This window comes from Euleptes europaea, chromosome 12 (genome assembly GCF_029931775.1).
Source record: "Euleptes europaea isolate rEulEur1 chromosome 12, rEulEur1.hap1, whole genome shotgun sequence".
NCBI lineage: Eukaryota > Metazoa > Chordata > Lepidosauria > Squamata > Sphaerodactylidae > Euleptes > Euleptes europaea.
The window spans coordinates 18,534,652-18,556,314 of NC_079323.1; the positions used below are offsets into that span (position 1 = coordinate 18,534,652).

General features: G+C 43.3%; 1 protein-coding gene across 1 annotated transcript in view; it reads right to left on the reverse strand.

Moving 5' to 3' along the window:
• Positions 1-208: 208 nt before the first annotated feature.
• ALKBH8 (alkB homolog 8, tRNA methyltransferase) overlaps positions 209-21,663 on the reverse strand; it is a 55,522-nt gene continuing 34,067 nt past the window's right edge. The window contains exons 8-11 of the mRNA XM_056858593.1: positions 17,766-17,917; positions 16,343-16,599; positions 3,322-3,471; positions 209-744 (exon numbers count right to left, since the gene is read on the reverse strand). Coding sequence (XP_056714571.1) covers positions 232-744; positions 3,322-3,471; positions 16,343-16,599; positions 17,766-17,917 — 1,072 coding nt within the window. The 3' untranslated portion in view covers positions 209-231. The remainder of the gene's footprint in view (positions 745-3,321; positions 3,472-16,342; positions 16,600-17,765; positions 17,918-21,663) is intronic.

A 21,663-nucleotide genomic window follows, 5' to 3' on the forward strand; every position in this document is an offset into this window, starting at 1 on the left:
CTCATTTTAATCTACCTCCAATCCATTAATGTTCCCCACCTCTGTTTTACCCAAAAAGTTTAGAGGGTAAAAAAATGCACAGACTTTGTTTGAACAAAGACGGTCTTTATTTATAACCTATTGGAATCAAAGTCAAGCCAGAGGAGGCCACTAAGCTCATTTTTAAAATTAAAATTTTAAAATTTATTCACATTATTATAGTCCACCTTTCTCTCTGGGACGCAACTAATGTTACAGCTTTTCAAGAACCACACACCAGTTTCCTTGGTCGTAGTAACTCTCTTCAACTTTTATGCATTCCAGGCTTTTGCAGACCTGTTCTAGTTCTCCTTCGCAGAAGACATGGTAATAACGGTGGAAAACGGAACTCGGTTCACACGAGTCTGCAGAATTCAACAGAGGTTGATGAGATTCGGTCGGCTCCGCTTTCTTCTTTGTGCCGTCTTTCAGATGCCAAGGGACCAGCAAGTCCTGGGAGTCAAAGGAAGTTCTGTTGGTATGCACAGGAAGCCGGGGATGGATTGTCTGGTTTGTGCCATTACTGGGGTGCGCTGAACACTGGCAACCACCGTCATATGCCTCGCTGTTCACTTCCTCCATCCGGCCCTTGACAGCTCTTTTTCCTTTGAGGTACTTAGACTTCTGTTTGTTGTATTCCTGTTCCATAGCCCAGACATAAATGAGAGCCCTTCCACCCGGCCTCAGCAAACGGACTAATTCACAAAGAGTAGCCAGCCTTCTCTCCTAGGAAAGGGAAAAGAAAACCGAGTCCGTTGGGTGTTAAAAAAGCAAGCAGGCATGGTATTGGCAATGTTGTGGAAACAAGAAGATATCCCGGAACTGGAAAGATGGCAAGAGAAGGTGGCTGAATACGCAGTGATGGCGAAACTATCCAATTTGTTAAAAGGAGAATCGATGGAAGTATTTCAGAAGAAATAGGTGTCATATTATGAATATGCAAAACTCAAGGTGTAATACAGTAATGTAGACGTTAGTAAATGTCAGTATTTAGATGCATAGTAACATGTATACACCCTGACCTGGATGGCCCAGGCTAGCCTGATCTCGTCAGATCTCAGAAGCTAAGCAGGGTCAGCCCTGGTTAGTATTTGGATGGGAGACCACCAAGGAATACCAGGGTTGTTGTGCAGAGGAAGGCACTGCCAAACCACCTCTGTTAGTCTCTTGCCATGAAAACCCCCCAAAAGAGGTTGCCATAAGTCGGCTGCAACTTGACGGCACTTTACACACACACAACATGTATATCCTAAATGGTATAAGCTGAGATGATTTGATAATGGATTTCATATGTAATAAAAAGTAGAAATAGAGGGTGCAGCAAATCCAGAGGGGGAGAATAAGCTCAATCAAGAATAGCCATAACAAATATTGTATAATTTTTATGTGGAGAATGGGAAAATAGTTGGAATAGTCATGAATGCAATTATAATTATAATGGCAATGGTTACAGAACAGCATATTAAGAAGGTTAACCTTTTTTTAAAGATATAAAATGCGAATTTTTAAAAAGGCAAGTATGTACTGGAACCCCTAGAAGGGTAAAAAAAAAAAAAAAAAGACTGTGTAAATGTGTATGTTTGTTATTGTCTTGTCTGTTTTATAAAATTCTGAATAAAATATTTTTTTTAAAAAAAGCAAGCACTCAAACAATGGCGACAATTTGGTACGATGAAGAAGCACTGAGATATCCTGAAATTATAGTCTTTTAAGAGGCCAGAAGACTCCGAACAAGGCTTTTATTCCAGCATAAGCTTTTGCGGACTACAGCCCACTTTGGCAGATGGATGTATTGAGTTCTCACAAGACATATATATACACCCACACACACAAGGTTATGAAGTAGGGCCAAAGGCCACAGAATGCATGAAATACAAGATAAGACATAATTACGTAAAACACAAATGAAATGAAGAAAAGTACAGAGACTGTTCAGAGTAACTGTAATCGGCAATCTCCTTTGTTTTGCTAGGCTGGTCAGCACTTGTAACGGCTGAGGAGTCCCAAGCCCTTATTAAGCTCTCGGGAGATAGTATTAGACTTCTTAACGAAGTCTAATTCAACAGTTTCACACTTTTTGTAGGAGAAATGGTGACTATTAGATCAGCCACAGCGTCTCCCGGGCAACTGAAAGTTGGTCGCATTGGTTTCTGAATATTTCAGCGATTCATATAATCAGAAACGTCTGTATTTATTTAATTTATTATTGTTCTTATATGCCCTCTCCCCGACAAAAGCCGGGCTCAGAGCGGCTTACAACAGAATCAGCACACCAAATTCAATAAAATATATTAAAACTATTTGTGTAACAATAAAACAGTAAAAGCCAGCTCCATACATATCAACAACCAATAAAATCAGCAAAAATCAGTACAGAATTACATAAAATGGTGCTCCTCAGTGTTTTATCTGGTACGCAGGACCAATGAAGAATAATCAGAGCCACTCTTTGGCATTGTATCTGTACAATGAAACATCATATCCCTTATTCTGTTTTAGCTCATTAATGGCTGAGATGTAAATAGGGTTGCCAACCTCCAGGTACTAGCTGGAGATATCCTGCTATTACAACTGATCTCCAGCCGATAGAGATCAGATCACCTGGAGAAAATGGCTGCTCTGACAATTGGACTCTATGGCATTGAAGTCCCTCCTCTCCCCAAACCCTGCCCTCCTCAGAAGGTAAAGGTAAAGGTCCCCTGTGCAAGCACCGGGTCATTCCTGACCCATGGGGTGACATCACATCCAGACGTTTACTAGGCAGATTTTGTTCACGGGGTGGTCTGCCAGTGCCTTCCCCAGTCATCTTCCCTTTACCCCCAGCAAGCTGGGTACTCATTTTACCGACCTTGGAAGGATGGAAGGCTGAGTCAACCTTGAGCCAGCTGAAACCAACTTCCGTTAGGATCAAACTCAATTTGTGAGCAGAGCTTGGACTGCAGTACTGCAGCTTACCACTCTGCGCCAAGGGGCTCCTCCTCAGGCTCCCCCCAAAAAACCTCCCGCTGGTGGCAAAGAGGGACCTGGCAACCCTAGATGTAAAGCATGGGATTTCCGCAGTCTAATCCCACACAGTGTAGGAGAATAAATTATTTATATTGAATAAATCTGAATGTGTTTTCAAGTACCCTGTGCTGTCCCAGTCCTAGCCACTTAAAGCCCAGTTAGACATTTAGCAAGACTTCCAGAGCATACTCATCCATGATAAATCGTTTAGGTTTTTTCCTTGCCCCACAACACTTCCTACCGTCTTACCCGGCTCCTGTTCCATTATACCGCAAAGAACTATAGGCAAAGACTTACCGCTGTTGCAAAATGGTGGATCACAGCAATGGAGACACAGGCATCACAGGAGCCACTTCGTATTGGCACAGACAGGGCGTCACCCACGAAAGCCTGAAACCCCTTCTGCCCACAGATGTCCACAAGGTTCTTGCTACGATCACAGCCAAGCTGCAAGAGAAAATGGAGAGGAGTGCAGATGAGGAACAATATGCCAATCCAGGCTGATTCTGAAGGAATGAACCTACAGACAGTGGAGGGCAAGAATCTGACTTCCTTCCCGTTGACTGAGTTTTCACTTGAGGATTTTGAATCCTGACATAACCCGTTTTCTTCAGCTGAGGGGCAATGATCACACCATATTACAACATATTGTTTCAAATCATTATGGGATGCTGGTTTAACACACACACACACACACACACACACACACACACACAAAAGGGATAATAAATAGGGTTGCCAACCTCCAGGTATGAGCTGGAGATCTCCTGCTATTACAACTGATCTCCAGCCGATAGAGATCAGTTCACCTGGAGAAAATGGCCACTTTGGCAATTGGACTCTATGGCATTGAAGTCCCTCTCCTCTCCAAACCCCGCCCTCCTCAGGCTCTGCCCCAAAAACCTCCCACTAGTGGCGAAGAGGGACCTGGCAACCCTAATAATAAAGACAGACTGCTAAAACAGCCAGTGTAGCGTAGTTGCTAGAGTGTCCAACTATGCTCTGAGAGACCACAGTTCAAATCCCAACTATGCCATGAAATGGCTGGATGATCACAGGCCAAACAATTAACTTTCTCAGCCTAACCTACCTCAGAATTGCTGTGAGGATAAAATGGGGGAAAGGAAAACCACATATGCCACCCTAATATCTTGGGAGGAAGGGAGGGATAAAAATGTATTAGATGGATAGACAGATCCCCCCAAAAATCATGTTTTTGAGCTGTCTTTGCTAGGGTTGCCAGGTCCCCTCTCAGCTCCGGTGGGAGGCTTTTGGGGCGGAGCTGAGGCAAGGACTGCGTGTGCGCAGCCGCACTGACGCATTTCCAGTTTACACCCAGAAGCACCATAAGAACATACGAACGTAAGAAAGGCCCTGCTGGATCAGACCAAGGCCCATCAAGTCCAGCAGTCTGTTCACACAGTAGCCAACCAGGTGCCTCCAGGAAGCCACTAACAAGACGAGTGCAGCAGCACCATCCTGCCTGTGTTCCACCGCACCCAAAATAATAGGCATGCTCCTCTGATACTAGAGAGAATAGGTATGCAGCATGACTAGTATCCATTCTAACTAATAGCCATGAATACCCCTCTCCTCCATGAATATGTCCCCTCTTAAAGCCCTCCAGCCTGGCAGCCGTCACCACATCCTGGGGCAGGGAGTTCCACAATTTAACGATGTGTTGTGTGAAAAATACTTCCTTTTATCTGTTTTGAATCTCTCGCCCTCTAGTTTTAGCAGATGACCCCGTGTTTCAGTATTATGGGAGAGGGAGAAAAAGCACCGCATCACAACGGGCCATTCTAAGCCACCTGGCAACCCTAGCCTTTGCATTTCTTTTGTTTGCATGGTAGATATTAGAGATGTTATTTTTAAAATGGGAGGTTCTTGTCTGCTACCCATATTTTAGCCACTTTTTGTAAGATGATTATATTTACTTTCCACTAAAACAATTAGATACTAGCCAGATAATAAGGAGCTAAGTTCAGACTTCTGAATACTTCTTCCAGGCACCAAACCAGCCTCGACATCATGACAATAGCAAACACGTCATTCTGTATAATCAGTATTGGTGAGAGACAGACATTAAACCAGAAAAGATTTACTGCAATGTTCCTTCTTCATATAATTAAGAGACTTCTGTCTCCAGCAGGATAAAATGTGATAATCCCCACTGTGGCTTCACGGGGGAAGGACGGGGCAGAAAAGTAATAGTAACGCTATACAGGACCATGCATGGCAGCTAATGCTGTAATTGAGATATTGATGTATTTCCTGGGGAGGGGGGGTCTATTGCTTAGAAATTCAGGGCTTAAGAGTACAGTGCACACAATGTTGTGTTAGTTTGTTTACTTGTTTACATTATTTATATCCTGCCTTTCTGCCCGATCAAGCTTATAGTAAGTAAGTATTTATTACGGTCCTAGACCAGAATGCTATTGTATACATAGAATTAAAAGTGTTACGTATGTTGTAAATATAAATCATGTCTTCAATCAGTCTCCATATGACAGATGAACATTCGTCATCACTAAAACATAAAGTAAAATAATACTAAAACAGATACAAATAAGTAAAAAGGAAGATATACAATATTAGTTGCTTATGATCCTTCTTGAACCTGTGTAGACCAAGATTTCCTGATCTTTAAAACCAGCCAGCCAGCCAAATTTTGCCACCTTAAAAGTCATCTCCTGATAAAAGGAAATATTTCTTCACACAAAGCATAGTTAAACTGTGGAACTCCCTGCCCCAGGATGTGGTGATGGCTGCCAACTTGGGAGGCTTTAAGAGGGGAGTGGACATGTTCATGGAAGAGAGGAGTATTCATGGCTACTAGTAAAAATGGATACTAGTCATGATGCATACCTATTATCTCCAGGATCAGGGGAGCAGGCCGAATATATTAGGTGCTGTGGAACACAGGCAAGATAATGCTGCTGCAGTTGTCTTATTTGTGGGCTTCCTAGAGGCACCTGGTTGGCCACTGTGTAAACAGACTGCTGGACTTGATGGGCCTTGGTCTGATCCGGCATGACTTTACTTATGTTCTTATGATTCTTATCTGATAACATACTATAACATACTTCAATCAAGCTTACAGGCAGACTACCGTCGCCAGAACAGCTGCAAAGCTTAGTGAGCATTTAACTAAAATACAAATTTGTATTTCAGATAGGGGTGCCAGGCCATGTCTGGCAACTGGTGGGAGGTTTAGGGATGATGACATGAGGGAGGGGCATGATGTCGCATTCACTGTTACATCACTTCCAGGGAAAACCTGGAACCTCTAGGAATTGCCTAGAGTCCGGGTTTCTCTTGGAAATAACGTAATGGGGCATGTGATGGTGGTAGTTGTTTTTCTTCCTCCTGCCGCCACTTGGACCGGCGGCGTGCAATGGAACCTGGGAGCAAGGCATCCCAGACCCCAACTGGAGGACTGGCAAGCCTAATTTCAGAGGATCCGATAATGTGCGTGATTTATAAGCTTCCGGTTTCTGAGATAATTGTCTGGAGAATAGAGCAGCCCCTAAGATCAGTGCCTCCTATCATATTTCAGACATTGTTCTCCCATGTTTCATGGTGTTGCTTTGGATTATGGCTCTGGAGCCAATTTATTTCATTTGGAATCACCTGATGTCCGCAGAGCCAGACTTAATATTCTCCCATCAGCCATTTTATATGGTAAATATAAGAGCATTCTCCCAGCGACAGGTGAAGTCCATGTATAGTTGGGGTACCTGAACACTTAATTCATGTGTTATTGCATTGTAAATTTTACTTAGGGCCGAGGAATGCTTTTATCAGAACTCTGTTGTCTAGTGGCCAGGGCTTCTCAAACCAGAAGTTGGCAGCGTATCTTTTATCAGGCAGAAATTCTTTTATCACTCAACAAGTAGCCAGATATCTGCTAGCTGCATCAAGAATATGTTAACAGCTTATACATGTTCTTAGATAATGCTACTGACGTTTTTGTTTTAATGCTTTTATAGACTGTTTGGTTTTTGCAATTTTGTTTTATAAACATGGTGTGACAAACGCCTAATAAAGGTTATGATGGACAATGGATGGATATTTCAAAGTCCCACTGAAAATCCTGAGAAAAGGAGTCAATCTTCACGGCACGAGAGAGTGCTTTTTTTTTTTTAACGTTCAAATATAAACCATCACTCATTCTGAGAGCAAAAGGCAATTGTCAAATTTAAGAATATGGACTTCGGAGCACACAGTTCATATAATCAACAAAATAACACACCAGAGCCTCAAAAGCAAACAAGTTATATCATATTACATTATATTACAAGAGGAAACGGTTATGTCAAAAGCGGCCTGAGGGCCAAGCCAGCAAATTCAACAGGGTATGCTCACTGTGCTTCATTAGCAGTCTCTAACAGTCACCTTCTGTGACTAAAAATAATGGCAGAGTCATTAAGACACAGAGACACACTCCCCATTGTTGTAAACTGACCAAATTCCACTGACTTCAATCACACTCTGTCCCCAGTCTGTACAGTATTAAATTGACTGGGAAGTAGGAATTCAATCACAAAGACAATACCAAAATGACCTTGAAAGGGGCAGCACAGTACTCTGAGGAAACGTAATGAGCTGCCGCTAAAGCTAACCGAGAGGAATAAAGCGTACGACAGGCAGAATATGAAAGTCCTAATTTGCATCTAAATTATATCAAATAATTGTGAAGTCGGGGTTACCTTTACAATCCTACGTATTGAAGTGAATCCACTGCCCCAAACAAAAAAGATTAGATTTTTGCAGTGGTGGGGGAAAAGGGACCTTGGTGCATCAATTACCTGAACTGACACACATAGGAGAAACTGTAAATGGTATACCAGTGTCAGATTAAATTTGCTTCTGATGTAAATATTATTATGAGCGCTGCTTGCATGCACATAATGACGGAACACAGATAATTATTGCAAACCTGTGCTTTAATGTTGTTAAGCAGATGTAACGCTCCCACTAGGAGTACCAGAGTACTTGAAATATCATTGTAATTAACTCACTTGCAGCTATTTCTTTGTTTCAACATGTTATACGAACCAAACTTTAATCTTGACACAGGACTCAACTCCGCAACCTTTTCAACATGCCAAGATTCAGCCATGGAGTACAAGAAATACAATGATGAATCTCTGAGCACGAGCAGATGGACATTTCCTGACTACAGAGCAATCACAGCCAGGGCTATTCTCCACCCAGCTTCGTATTTGTTTTTAGGCCTCTCTCTGGGGAGGCACAATCCATGGGCCACATGACAACCCTTCAGAGTTCTAGATGCACCCTCTGAGTCTATGGCCTGGATCACAGCTAACTACAGGCTTCCTCGGGAGGTGGTGAGCTCTCCTTCCCTGGAAGTTTTTAAGCAGAGGCTAGATGACCATCTGTCAGCAATGCTGATTCTATGACCTTAGGCAGATGATGAGAGGGAAGGCACGTTGGCCATCTTCTTGGCATGGAGTAGGGGTCACTTGGGTGTGTGTGGGGGGAGGTAGTTGTGAATTTCCTACATTGTGCAGGGGGTTGGACTAGATGACCCTGGTGGTTTCTTCCAACTCTATGATTCAGGAGGATATTTGGTGCCCCCGGTATTGGAATTTATAATAGACGTGTTTCCTGGCAAGGCAGACACGTGCCCCAGTGAACACCAAGAAAGTAAGTAATGGTGGGAGTCATATATTAATTAGCAAAATGCCTGCCCTTATAACTGGTGAGAGATATGGCAGCAATGTTCCTTGGGCAGATTCCCACCTCACACCAATAGCTATCTATTACATCTTTAAAACAATACCCGTTGCTGGGAAGAAGATGGATTCCTCACATCCCTGTTCATCCTACCAAAAGTGCGAGCCCAGTTCTAACCCCCCCTTTCACACAACTGCCGACCCTGGCTATCTAGCCTTTCATAGAACTCCCTGTAAATGCCACTCCAAACCCCCACTTGCTCTATTTCTGGATCACCCTCCTATACAGCTAACCCCAGTTTCAAACGAAAGCCAAAGTGCTGTTTGTAAGTCACAATTTTTTTTGTTTCTCTACATCAGCAGTGGTACGTTTATGTCTTAAAGGTGGCCTGTCTTCTCATATTGCCAAAGAGATCTGGCGAAGAACAGTTATTTTGACTCATAACATATTTTCACACTACCTGGAGTGTCTTGGATTACAAAATTTCGCTAGATGACTAAGAAAGGAAAATAAAAACTGCAGAGAAAGCAGAAAGTGGTATTCCTCTAAGGAAGTTCCAGGCAATTTATCTAGGACAGCACTTTTGCAGCAACAGCCAATCAAATGAAAAAAATTGGCTGCTCAGGGGGGTACAGGCTCCATGGCGGCAGGAAAGGGGCAAGTCAAGGAAATGAAATTCGCAAAAATGATGGGAATAGTTAAAAGCAAGCTGAAAGGAAAACACAAGAGAGTCACATCTCTAGAGGATGCTTGGAAGCTATTTAAAACCACACAAACTGAAGCCAAGATAGAATGCATCCCTTTGGGACTTTGGATGACCAAGGAATAAAGGGATCGCTAAAGGATGATGAGGAGATGACAGAGAAGCTCAACAAATTGTTTTGCCTCTGTGTTCACTGTGGAATGTGTGAGGCGTGTACCCATGACACAGCCGCTATTTTCAGGAAGGGAGACTGAAGAACTGAGTCAAGTTGAGGTGATGAGAGTTGAAGGTCGGAACCTAAAGGGGAAACTAAAAACTACCAAGTCCTCCAGGTCCTGATGGCATACGCCCGAGAGTTTTTAGGGAACTCAAATGTGAGACAGTTGATCTACTAACCTGTATGTGTAACCTATCACCAGATTCAGGCGTTGTGTACAAATGTTACACCGATTTTTAAATAGGGGCCCAGAAGGGAACCAGGAAATTACAGGCCAGTCAGCCTAATGTCTGTCCCAGGCAAATTAGGAGAAACTGTAATCAAAGACAAAATTATTAGGCACGCCTAGGAACAAAACTTGCTGAGGGAAAATTAGCACGGCTTCTGCAAAGGGAAGCCTTGGCTCACCAACCTTTGGAGTTCACTGAGAAAGTGAACAATTGTGTAGATAATGGTGACCTGTTAGACATTATATACTTGGACTTTCAAAAGGCTTTTGACACTGTACCTCACCAAAGGCTCCTGAGTAACCTTGGCAGGTTCTCTTATGGATTAAAAATTGGTTAAATGACAGAAAGCAAAGAGTAGGAATAAATGGCCAGTTCTCACAATGGAGGGAAGTAAGCAGTGGGGTCCCACAAGGATCAGTATGGAGCCTGTACTACTTAGTTTGTTCATAAATGATCTGGAACTAGGGGTGAGTAGTAAAGTGGACAAGTTTGCAAATGACACAAAATTATTCAGGATGGTGAAAACCAAGGATGACTGTGAAGAGCTCCAGGAGGATCTCCACAAAGTGAGTGACTGGGCAACAATATGGCAAATGAAGTTCAGTGTTGATAAGGGTAAGGTGATGCACATTTTGGGACAAAAAATCCAAGTATAGGTTAATGGTGACACTGAGAGGGGAAACGATCTTGGGGTCATAGTAGGTAGCTCAATTAGTGTCGACCCAGTGTGCTGCAGCAGTGGAAAAGACAAACTCTATGTTAGGGATTATTAGGAAAGGGATAGAAAATAAAATGGCTGATATTATAATGCCCCTATAGATCAATGGTGCGGCCTCATTTGGAATACTGTGTACAGTTCTTGTCACCATATCTCAAAAAGGACATTACAGAGCTGGAAAAAGTACACAAGAGGGTAACCAAGAAGATTAGAGGATTGGAGCACCTTCGCTATGAGGAAAGGCTGAAAGGGACTTTTCAGTTTAGAAAAGAGATAACAAAGGGAGAGGTTTATAAAATTATGCATGGGTTGGAGAGATATGATAAAGAGAACTTTTTATCACTCCCCAGAATACAAGAACTCGAGGGCATCCAGTGAAGCTGATGGGCCTGAGATTCAGGATGGACTAAAGGAAATACTTCTTTACACGTTGAGTGATTAAAATGTTGATTTGCTGCCAGAGGATGTAGCGATGGCCACAGGGGCATAGGCAGCTTTAAAAGGGGATTAGACAGATTCATGGAGAATAGGTCTATCAATGGCTACTAGCCATGGTGACTGAAGTGAACCCTCCATGTTCAGAGGCAGTCAACTTTTGAACCTCAGTGCCAGGAGGCAACATCAGGGGAAGGCCTAGGCCTCTATTCCCTGTTGTTGGACCTCCAGAGGAACCATTGTGTGAGAAAGGACGCTGGACTAGATGGACCACTGGTCAGATCCAACAGGGCTCTTCTTATTGCCTCGAATTATGATGAAGCAAGGAGGCAAAGAAATCTTGTGGGTCTGGGGACAAGTGATGCATGGGAAGGTCAGACCTAGGTTCGACCCCTACTCTGCCATGGAAGATAACTGGGTGACCATGGGCCAGTCATTCTGTTGCAGCCTAACCAGCCCACAGTGTTGTTGTTAAGAGGATAAAGTAGATGATGATGATGAAGAAGAGTTGGTTTTTGATATGCCGACTTTCTTTACCACTTAAGGAAGAATCAAACCAGCTTACAATCACCTTCCCTTCCCTTCCCCACAACAGACACCCTGTGAGGTAGGTGGGGCTGAGAGAGCTCTAACAGAGCTGTGACTAGCCCAAGGTCACCCAGCTGGCTTCATGTGGAGGATGGCGGGGGGGAATCCAGTTCACCAGATTAGCCTTCGGCGCTCATGTGGAGGAGTGGGGAATCAAACCTGGTACTTCAGATCAGAGTCCACCGCTCCAAACCACTACTCTTAATCACTACACCAAGCTGGAGGGGAGAATGTTTTAAACCATGTTGCGTCTCCCTTGGGGAGAAAAACAGGGTATAAATATCTACTGTAAATATTTAGGAAGCTTCTTGGAGAGGTGGCATCAAACCATTCTAAAGAGCCCTGCAGCAGGCAGGACAGTTTTGTATATTACCTGGATCACCAATATGGCCACATGCAGTTATGATAAGAGACGTTATACAGAGTGTGACACCCATGAAACTCAGCAATATCTATAGATTCTAAAACCACACTGATAGGGCAAACCAAGCAGAGTTCAAAACGGAGTATAAAATCCATGCGGATTCAGGACAGAATGGGATGGCATGGAAGGGGCAGAAAGTCAGTTTCTTGTTCCTCCTTTTTATGACATACTTAGGAGCCTGCATTACTTTAGGACTTAAAGGAAGGAAATCAATAGGCTGTGGTTTTACCCCCAAATGTGGCTGCATTTCAGCCATGATTCAATTAATTTTCACTGTCAAGTTAGTACGGGAGAACAAAAGATTAAAAGGTAGTAATTGTAAGAGAACGCACAATCCCCAAGAGTCTAATTATCCTCCCAAGCTCAGAGACCAGAGGAGGCCAAGAAACCACTGTGGTCATTTAGATTTACCTCAGAATAACTAACTTTACCTGTTGGAATTAGATCATTTAAGTCCATTGAAACTTGATTGATGGAGCTTACCAGAAAGCTGATGGAGAGAGAACTACTTCTAATTTTGAAACTCAGCCACCAAATGAAATTATGTGGCTCCCCAGAGAAACATCTCAGCTATAACTAATAGCATGAGAGTCTTGAGGAAGCAAATTAAATTCTGGCAAATGCATACAAACACAGCAAGAAAGATGACAGCATGCAGCCACTGTGTGAGAGAAAGAGAAAAATTCCCTTGCTTCACTTGTTCTGAGTCAGACCTTTAACATTTCTTTCACGTTGTGTTTTGTTTCCCATCACACACAGTCGCATCACCTTTTGGAAATAAGGCACCATATCTAAAACTAGAAGTTCACTTCTTTCTGGCAGAGAAGCAAAACCATGTCATATACTCAATGGGCTCCTTATTTTTTGTCTTTTTGTTGTCACTGTTTTGAGCAGTCAATGACCTAGGTATTCTACCTTTTCTGTTTCTAATAAAACAACTCCTTGACTGAATGGGAATCATAAGTTAAAGAGAACATGTTCTGTTTGTCCTATGTCCAGCACAGGAAATCCATCATTAATTTCCATTACTAAGGCTTTCAACATCATTTTGGCTATCACCCACTCTCACCTGTGACCTCCTGTGAAAAAACACACACAACGTTTTTCTGAAGTGAGGAGTGTTTGATCTCATCACACATGCTGTTATATCAGAGAAACACAATAGCACAATCTTTCACCTATAGTTTACTCATTTTGTTTACCACCAAAATGGCACCAAAATACCGAAATGAGAGGTGTCTCCAAAATGACTTCAGTGGCAGCTCCGTGTACAAACTTCTACAAGAGACCAGCATCAGGGTTACTGTAGCATGGATGAGCACGGCCAGGCATGGAGTCCAGATAGGGGGGCCAATTTCCATACCAAATTCAGAATATAAAATGCGCTTTGGGACTGCTGCATTAACATGTCTCTCCATCAGAACAGTAGGCTCTTGCAACACTCTTGCAACACTTAAGCAAGTCACACCAAGGATAAGTGCATCCCCACAAAAGAGGGGAGCGCTGTGTTCTCCAGCGATACCGACCAGCATCACCTCCATCTTTTCTGGATGTGACTTGTCCCTCTGCCAGCTGACCATGGCTGACAGACTCAGAGGTCGGTTATTCATGGGTACTTTCATTCATGTTCGCACCTGGTCTGTCTCAGTTGTTCCTTGGAGTTATGCATGAGTTTTCCTCCCCCCATTAGAGGTGACCTTGCTGCCAGCCCTCAGAAATACTGGGACTCCCCGTTCCTCTATTAACCCAATTCTTCCCTCTCCCCTGAGCTCAGCCTGCTTGAAATCCCCATGCATAAGGCAAAAGCACGGGACAAGTAAGCTTGGGGGAGAGACATTTTTCTCACAGAAAGAATTACAGCCAATTACAAAGCGTGTCAAGAGGCGGGGATTCAAATGCTTCCCGCTTCCTGGGAGTTCTTTCTGAGCAGAGAAGAGGCATTTAGAAATGAGGCTTGGGTTTCTCTCCCCCCCCCTCATTGGGTAGCTCCATTTTGTTTTTGGTTTTTAAAGTGCTTTTTGACCCGGCACTTGGGTTTCAGGGGGGAGGGACGGACTTCTAAGCACTACAGCCAATTACAAAGAGGCATTTCAAGGGGCAGGGACCCACGAGCTTCTTGTTTTGAGCCTGGAGACTGCTGGTGCATAGCTTCACAAGAAGAAAGTGTGGGTCCAGCGAGCAACGAACCTCAGGTAAAACTCCCATGCATAAGCGACCAGAGACAGCACCTTCTGGTGGCTTAGATAAGTGAGATGCATCGAAGGGTGTCATTAACATGCTGGAGATACCCTACTCCAAAGCTATGGACAATCTCCCCCAAAAAAGGTTTCAAATAGATTCTAAATCCTACATAATTTATAGAACAGTAATAACCAGGCAGTTGGGGGTGGGGGATATTTGGGGAACTGTCTTAGCTGTTATCCTGACTGTTGGCAAACAACTGCCCCTGTGCTCACCACTGTTATTATCCACTGCACAGAACCAGAAACATTTCAGCAGTATTTCCCCCCTCTCTCTATATGCTTGCACATTGTAAAAACCTGGTAGTCTTTCAGACTGAAAGGTTTATTATTATTATCATTGTAATTGGCAGACATGTTTATCTTTGCTGTTTCTATTCTCTTATAAAATACACATTGCTGTTAAAAACCCTGCCTGGAATTATAATGCATCTGCTTCCAGCAATTTATTTTAAACCAGAAGGAATCTACTGATTTATAATCAGGCATGTTTATCCTTGAATGTCGTGGCTTGAAATAATTATTAGTTCATTGGGGATGTTAACTACATTGCAGACTTCAAGTTCCTGAATGAGAGTACGCCAGGGAGAGAAATCTGGGAATCTTAATAAGGACAGATGGCTGCCGAGGGGAGAGAGACAAAGTAAACAAAAATATGTCTCCTTTGCCCCTCCAGAACTCTGCCAGACTATTCAGGAATGGAAGTAATAACTATTTATTTTGGTCGGGCTAAGAGTATTTTTCAAACGGTATCCCAGGGATTCCTCGGAAATGTATGGGTGTTCCCCATTTTGAACCAGTAAAGCTTTCCCAAAAGACAGGTTGGACGTACTAATCTTCCCTTGCAGCGCAGAGATAGAGTTGGGGATTGGGTGTGTTCAGTTCACACAAGGAAACTGTCAGAACAACAGGCCTCTGAAAGCCCGATGAACATAAGAACATAAGAAAAGCCCTGCTGGATCAGACCAAGGCCCATCAAGTCCAGCAGTCTGTTCACACAGTGGCCAACCAGGTGCCTCTAGGAAGCCCCCAAACAAGATGACTGCAGCAGCACCATCCTGCCTGTGTTCCACAGCACCTAAGATAATAGGCATGCTCCTCTGATCCTGGAGATGACCCAGAACATGACCCAGAATCTTCTGCAATTCCAACGCAGATGTTCAAGGGTTTCTTAATAAACTAATCAATATGGAAGGTGGGGGCTCACCTACAGGCAATTGTTAACACATCACAGGTGACCAAACATTGCTTGAATTAGATTCCTGCCAATATATGGGTTTAAAAACGTATGGTGACAAAACGGTCAAGAAGCACAAGGCCACATGGCCGGGCAAGGGGGCCTTAAATAGGCCGTGGAGGCGGGTGCAACACTCGGCACCATCCCAGCCCTCACAGCAGCCCGCCCCAGCCGGAAATGGGCCAACAGCAAGCGTGGGCGGGTAGAAACCGGCCAGCCATGCAGCCATCAGGGAAGCGGGCGGAACAAAACAGATTAAAAAGATGGGTGGAGCAGGAAAGTTTAGGGTGCATGTCTTGGCCATTCATGTCCCCATGACAATATTACAATTCAAAACAACAAGATATAACCACACAGCAAGTATAAAAAAAGAATAAATAGGGCTGATAGGTCCCTTGGAGTTCGGGGACAGCCTGACCTGAGGTTGGTGTTGACATCACTGTTACAATTTTCATTCATTGACCCATGTTGACATCGCTCAACCTAGGCTTCTGTGAGTCAAGGGTCAGAACTGAGGAGATTTCATGTGTTATGCCTTCCCCACTTCCATGTAGGAAACCATGTAGTTAATATGAAGATTATTGTCATATGTGGCCATCACATATTAAGTAAATACATTGGAACACTCATGGACTGAAAACAGCGGCTGTTCTATATAAATTACCAGTGGGCTATTCATCAGAATTCATAAACTAGTTAGGAAATGAAGAATTGATTCACATCTTTCCTGCACATAAAAACCAGCCCTTAGAATATGATGCTCCTTGCATATATTATTCCCTACAAAGCAGAGGGGGAAAATGCTATCAACACAATGCCTTACCGTATACAAATCCTTGCCGACTCCTAAATACTTCCCGTTCCCACAGCCAACATCAGCCACCACAGCTCCACACGGTAAGCCCCTAAGGAATTCAACCACTCGTGGCCAAGGGCTGTGTCTAGTGCTGCTGAAATGCCCGGCAATTTCTTCATAAACCTCATGGACATACTTTGCCTCTAGCTTCGAGGCTTCACTATCATTGACAGGGAATGAAGGAGCTGTGTCTTTACGCTGGCTGTCACACACAGAAAGGTAGGCTAGAAAAAAAGGATGGTTTTTTTAAGGAATAGCATACTTTGAACCAGAATATTCCTTTTTAGTTACAAAGGAGAATGATGAAAGCTGTGAACAGTACTGCAAACTTTGAATTTTAAAAGGCAAACTAACAATTAAAATATCCCAGAAAAGGTCTTCTCCTCTGGGAATTTTAAGTCTCATCCATCAGTTTAAATGGAGGCACCATAAGAGGGTCCAAGTGGTGCTATGGACATATGCTGGGTATGGTTCACCCCTCTTCCACAGCAGCTGTATGGCAGCACATGGGAGCTTTTCAGTTTCTCCCTCCCCACCACCAGTCTCTGGTCCAGGGAGACCTTCAGGAGAAGCATCCCAAGAGGTACAAGTGGCTACCAACAGAATGTGAAATTGCTAAGTCAAGCTTGAAAAGACAGCATCACAGTAAGTGTGCTTGCTGAAATAGGCAGATTTTCAATGGTTAGCAGCACATTTTATTGATTAAATTACCTGATGGTTGATAATTTTACGGGCTCCAGTGAAAGCCCCAAACTGGTATGATTAGGCACCAAGTAGTGGGTTTGGACCAGATGTTATAACAGTGTCTTCCAGAAATTCATATTTTGTAAATTGGGAGCCAGCTTCAAGTATGCGTGCTCTCAACACTCCTTTCTCTTCACTCCAGAGTGAATTCACACCCATCCCCTTTTCTCAACACTAGGCATAGTTTCTGCACCAGCTCTATCTATGGATAATGCTGACTTGAAAACATAGGGCCCATTTATTAGGAAGATGGATGGGGTGTGAATATTTCAAATACATAAATATGTTCCCTTGAAATCATGGTCCAAAACCCCACCACATGATGGCTTCAAATTCTGGTTTCTGGTAGAACCGTGGTCACAACGAACCATGGTTAGCACCAGTATATATGCAGTTCTTAACCACGGTTTATGCTAACAAGGGAAGAGAAGATGATTTTTACTGCAGAGAGAGCAGCCAGGAAGGAGGAAGGATCACACTTTCCTGAGGCTAGCTTCTAATTTGCAAACCAACGTTTGCTGGAAAGCAGCTAACAACTCAGAACTCTGCAGCTGTGCTATGCACACCCAAATATAATCACTGCCGAAAACCACAATACCTCTCTACATGATTGCCACTAGACTTCACTAGGAGATCCATAACTTACCACAATAGCAAGGGGTTCTCCTCACTTTTCTGAATGTAAAAGATGTCCTTTTCCCTCTTTTGTTTAAGGTTAAATCGCCAATGTCTGCAGAGACAGTTCCAACTTTCCATCCTTCAGATGCTTGAACAACATCAAACTTCCTAGGTGTGATGCTTAAACATAAAACACAGATTAGGTTTTAGGTAGGGTACCAATTTTTTGCTTACAAAGCTTAACGGAATTAAATTATATTTAAGGCAATGACTGTGGCTCAGTGGTTGAGCATCCACTTTGCATGCAAAAGGTCCCCGATTCAAAACCTGGCATCACCAATTACAGGGCTGCAGGTGGCAGGTGCAAGAGAAGACCCGTCCCTGCCTGAGATACTGGAGAGATGTTGCCTGTCAGAATAGACAATACTGAGCTAGACAGACCGACATCCTGACTCAACAAAAGCCAGCTTTGTGAATTCAATCTATCTGATGAAACAATTCTTTAAAAACCTGTGAAATGTTGGAACCGATGCCTGGATATCTATGGCCAGTTTCTCAAGAAACAAGTGAAAAAGATATCCTTTCTTCTGTATATGCAAGAGTCTTTTGTGCCACATAATATTTGTACAGATCATTTACTGAGATTATTTTCAGACTTTCTTTTCGTGCTTAAACTGGGTAGACACCAACACGGATAGATATCCCAACAGCAGGCAGGGAAGGAGAAACATATGCAGATGTACCTGCCAATTTACACAATAATTCCAGAGCAGTCGCCATGTTAGTCTACTGTAGCAAAATAAAACAGAAGTCCAGTGGCACCTTGAACACTAATAACATTTATTCCAAGCATCAGTTTTCGTGAACTCTTACGCACAAAAGCTCACACGGCAATAAACGTTGTCATAGTCTTTAAGGATGCCACTGGACTTCTGTTTCCCTCCAACTTGCAACCTGTGAGATAGATCTAGCCCCTAAATAAATATCTCACCTTCCCCCTTTTCTCTACTTGTTTTTTTTCCTAACACTATCTTATGCCTATCCTTTAACACCTTGTGACCCCCAAGCTGGGTACACATGGTTTCTCCGAACCAGGAAATGACACCATCACCTGAGAGCCATGAACAGGACGCCATTACTGTTTATTGATAATGTAATATTTTAATTATTTATATGGTATTCTTTTAATTGCAATTCTCTGTTGTTAGTCACCTTGAGCCCGGCTTTAGCTGGAAAGGGTGTGTTAAAAATATAATAAATAATAAATAAATAAGATAAAGCAAATTCTTTCCAGCTCTCAGTGAATCTGATCAACACTACCAACTGCCTTTCTCTAATGCGCATGCTCTGATGTGAACACAGGGGTCTGTGCTTTCCCACTGTAATCTATGAAAAAGAGGGAACAGAGATTTCATCCCTGCACTCACGAGATCATTCTTCAGCATTGAAAATGATATAGCCCCTGTGCAATTCAGATTGGGGTGTTAGAGCTAATATAACTCTACCAGGTAAATTTTAAAGGCCACATTATATATTTGAAGTGTGTACATATAAAGTTCTTTCAAGCTTGTGCATAGAAAAAACGTGCTGGGAGGTAGGTGGGACTGGGCTTCAGAAGTTTCTCAGAAGTTATCTCAGTATCTGACATAAGAATGGTGTCGTGGCTAAAGGTACGGAGTTGAAACCTGGGTTCAAATCCCTGCTCAGGTTTCAAAGCTTACTGGATGACTTTGCGCCACTCATACTCTCTCAACCTAACCACCCTCTCAGGGTGGTTGTGAGGGAGAGAACAGGTACACCCCCATCCACGTACATCACTCAGAGCTTCTCGGAGGAAGGGTGAAACGTTAATGTCGTGAACGAATGAACAATTCCACGAAAAACAGATCTTTCACAGTGAAGATGACAAAAAAAGAAAGGAAACCCTGAAATTTTAAAAGGCAATGAAGAGAGAGCAGAGATAGACAGCAACAGAAACCCAATTCCCCAAGCAGTCTTATCCTATTTTTTGTTGTTGTTGTTGTTTAATAGAAAAGTATAGAGTGATTCACATTCCACAGAGACATCCTGCGGAATTCCAAAGTTGGCTCGTATGGAGCCTTTTCTTCAGTGATCAGTGATATTACTGCAGAATTTGCCTCGGGAAGAAAAAAAAAAACCTGTTCTGATGGAGGAGAGGTCTGCATTGAAATTCCCCCAGAACTGCTGCCTTCAAAGTCATCAGCACTTGACTCCCAGCAAGACAAGCAGTCAGTCTGTTATTGACTTCTTCGCTGGTGAACTAAAATTCAGACCTGTCAAAATATACTTCGGCAAGGCAAATAATATTACAAAGCCAAAAGACACACACACACACACCCATGCCATCTTTGCAAGATCTCACACTTCTAATCAGGTTTCAGAGTTTATATTTGCAGGTCCAAGCTGCATTATCCTATATTCAAAGATGGGGGAGGGCCTCCTCATAGCCCAAAGTATCCCTACCAGTGACTATTTGCTCCTCCAGTCTACAACTCCTGTTCCCTTAAAGGTCTGCAGCTCCACCACTTCTCCATCGATGCCTCCTACAGCGGGCTCTCCCTCCTACATCACCCCCATGATGCCGGTCTCCTTTCCTCTAAGTCCCCCATTTCTCTGAAGCCTCTTTAGTCCTGACCCTTGTAGAAACTGAGCCCCAGTTACATGCAGTTGCGCAAGTATATATTCTTTCCCTGTTTCTTTTGCTTTTGTCTTTTCTTCTCTGTCTTCCCTGCTGACAAATCAAGCCAGAACCTTATCCTAGAAGCTAAAATGGCTAATCTGAGGCTATCGTACTTTGGACACATTATGAGAAGACAAGAGTCACTGGAAAAGACAACAATGCTAGGAAAAGTTGGAGGTAGCAGGAAAAGAGGAAAACCCAACATGAAGAAGAAGAGTTGTTTTTTATATACCAACTTTCTGTACCACATAAGGAAGAATCAAACCAGCTTACAATCTCCTTCCCTTCTTCTCCCCACAACAGACACCCTGTGAGGTAAGTGGGGCTGAGAGATTTCTGAGAGAACTGACTAGCCCAAGGTCTGCCAAATTGGCTTCATGTGGAGAAATGGGGAATCAAACCTAGTTCTCCAGACTAGAGTCCACCTCTCCAAACTACTGCTCTTAACCGCTACACCACACTGGTGGGTTGACTCTATAAAGGACGCCATGGCCTGTCTGCAAGACCTGAGCAAGGCTGTTAGCAACAGGACATTTTGGAGGTCACTGATTCATATGGTCACCATAGGTCAGAAGCAACTTGATGGCACTTAACATATATACACTTCCCTGCTGTCAATATTTAAATTGTAAGCTCTGTGATAGGGGGGAAAAAACTCTTCCTTTTCCACTTACATTACTTTGCAAAGTGCCATGTAGGTTCATAGTGCTTGCTTACACCAGCATGGCGCAGTGCTTAGAGTGTTGGGACTAGGATCTGGGAGATTCAGCGCCAAATTTCTACTCTGCCAAGGAAGCTCACTTAGTGGTCTGGGGCCCGTCACTCTCAGCCCGACCTTCCTCACATGGCTGCTGCTGAGAGGGTGACATGGAGAAGGGAAGAATGATACTGTAAGCCGCTTCGGGTCCCCACTGGGGAAGAACAGTAGGGTATAAATATCTATAAAAACCAATCAATAAGGTGTAAGCACTTGCCCCGTGACAGTCCCATAAACAACATCCACAGACAAGTAGTCCAAAAGAGAGTTGATTTATTGGAGAATCCACAGGTTAACAGTAGCTAGGAATCAAGACGGCACTTATGAGAACTAAAAGCTTGGTGCTGGGTATAAATGAAAGAATACAGAATAACACAGGAAACCATGGCAACCCCCCTCCCACCGGAATAAGTTCCCACGAAGTTCAGAGTCAAAATACATAGTTGGCAGTTGACCGTTGGTGAGGCT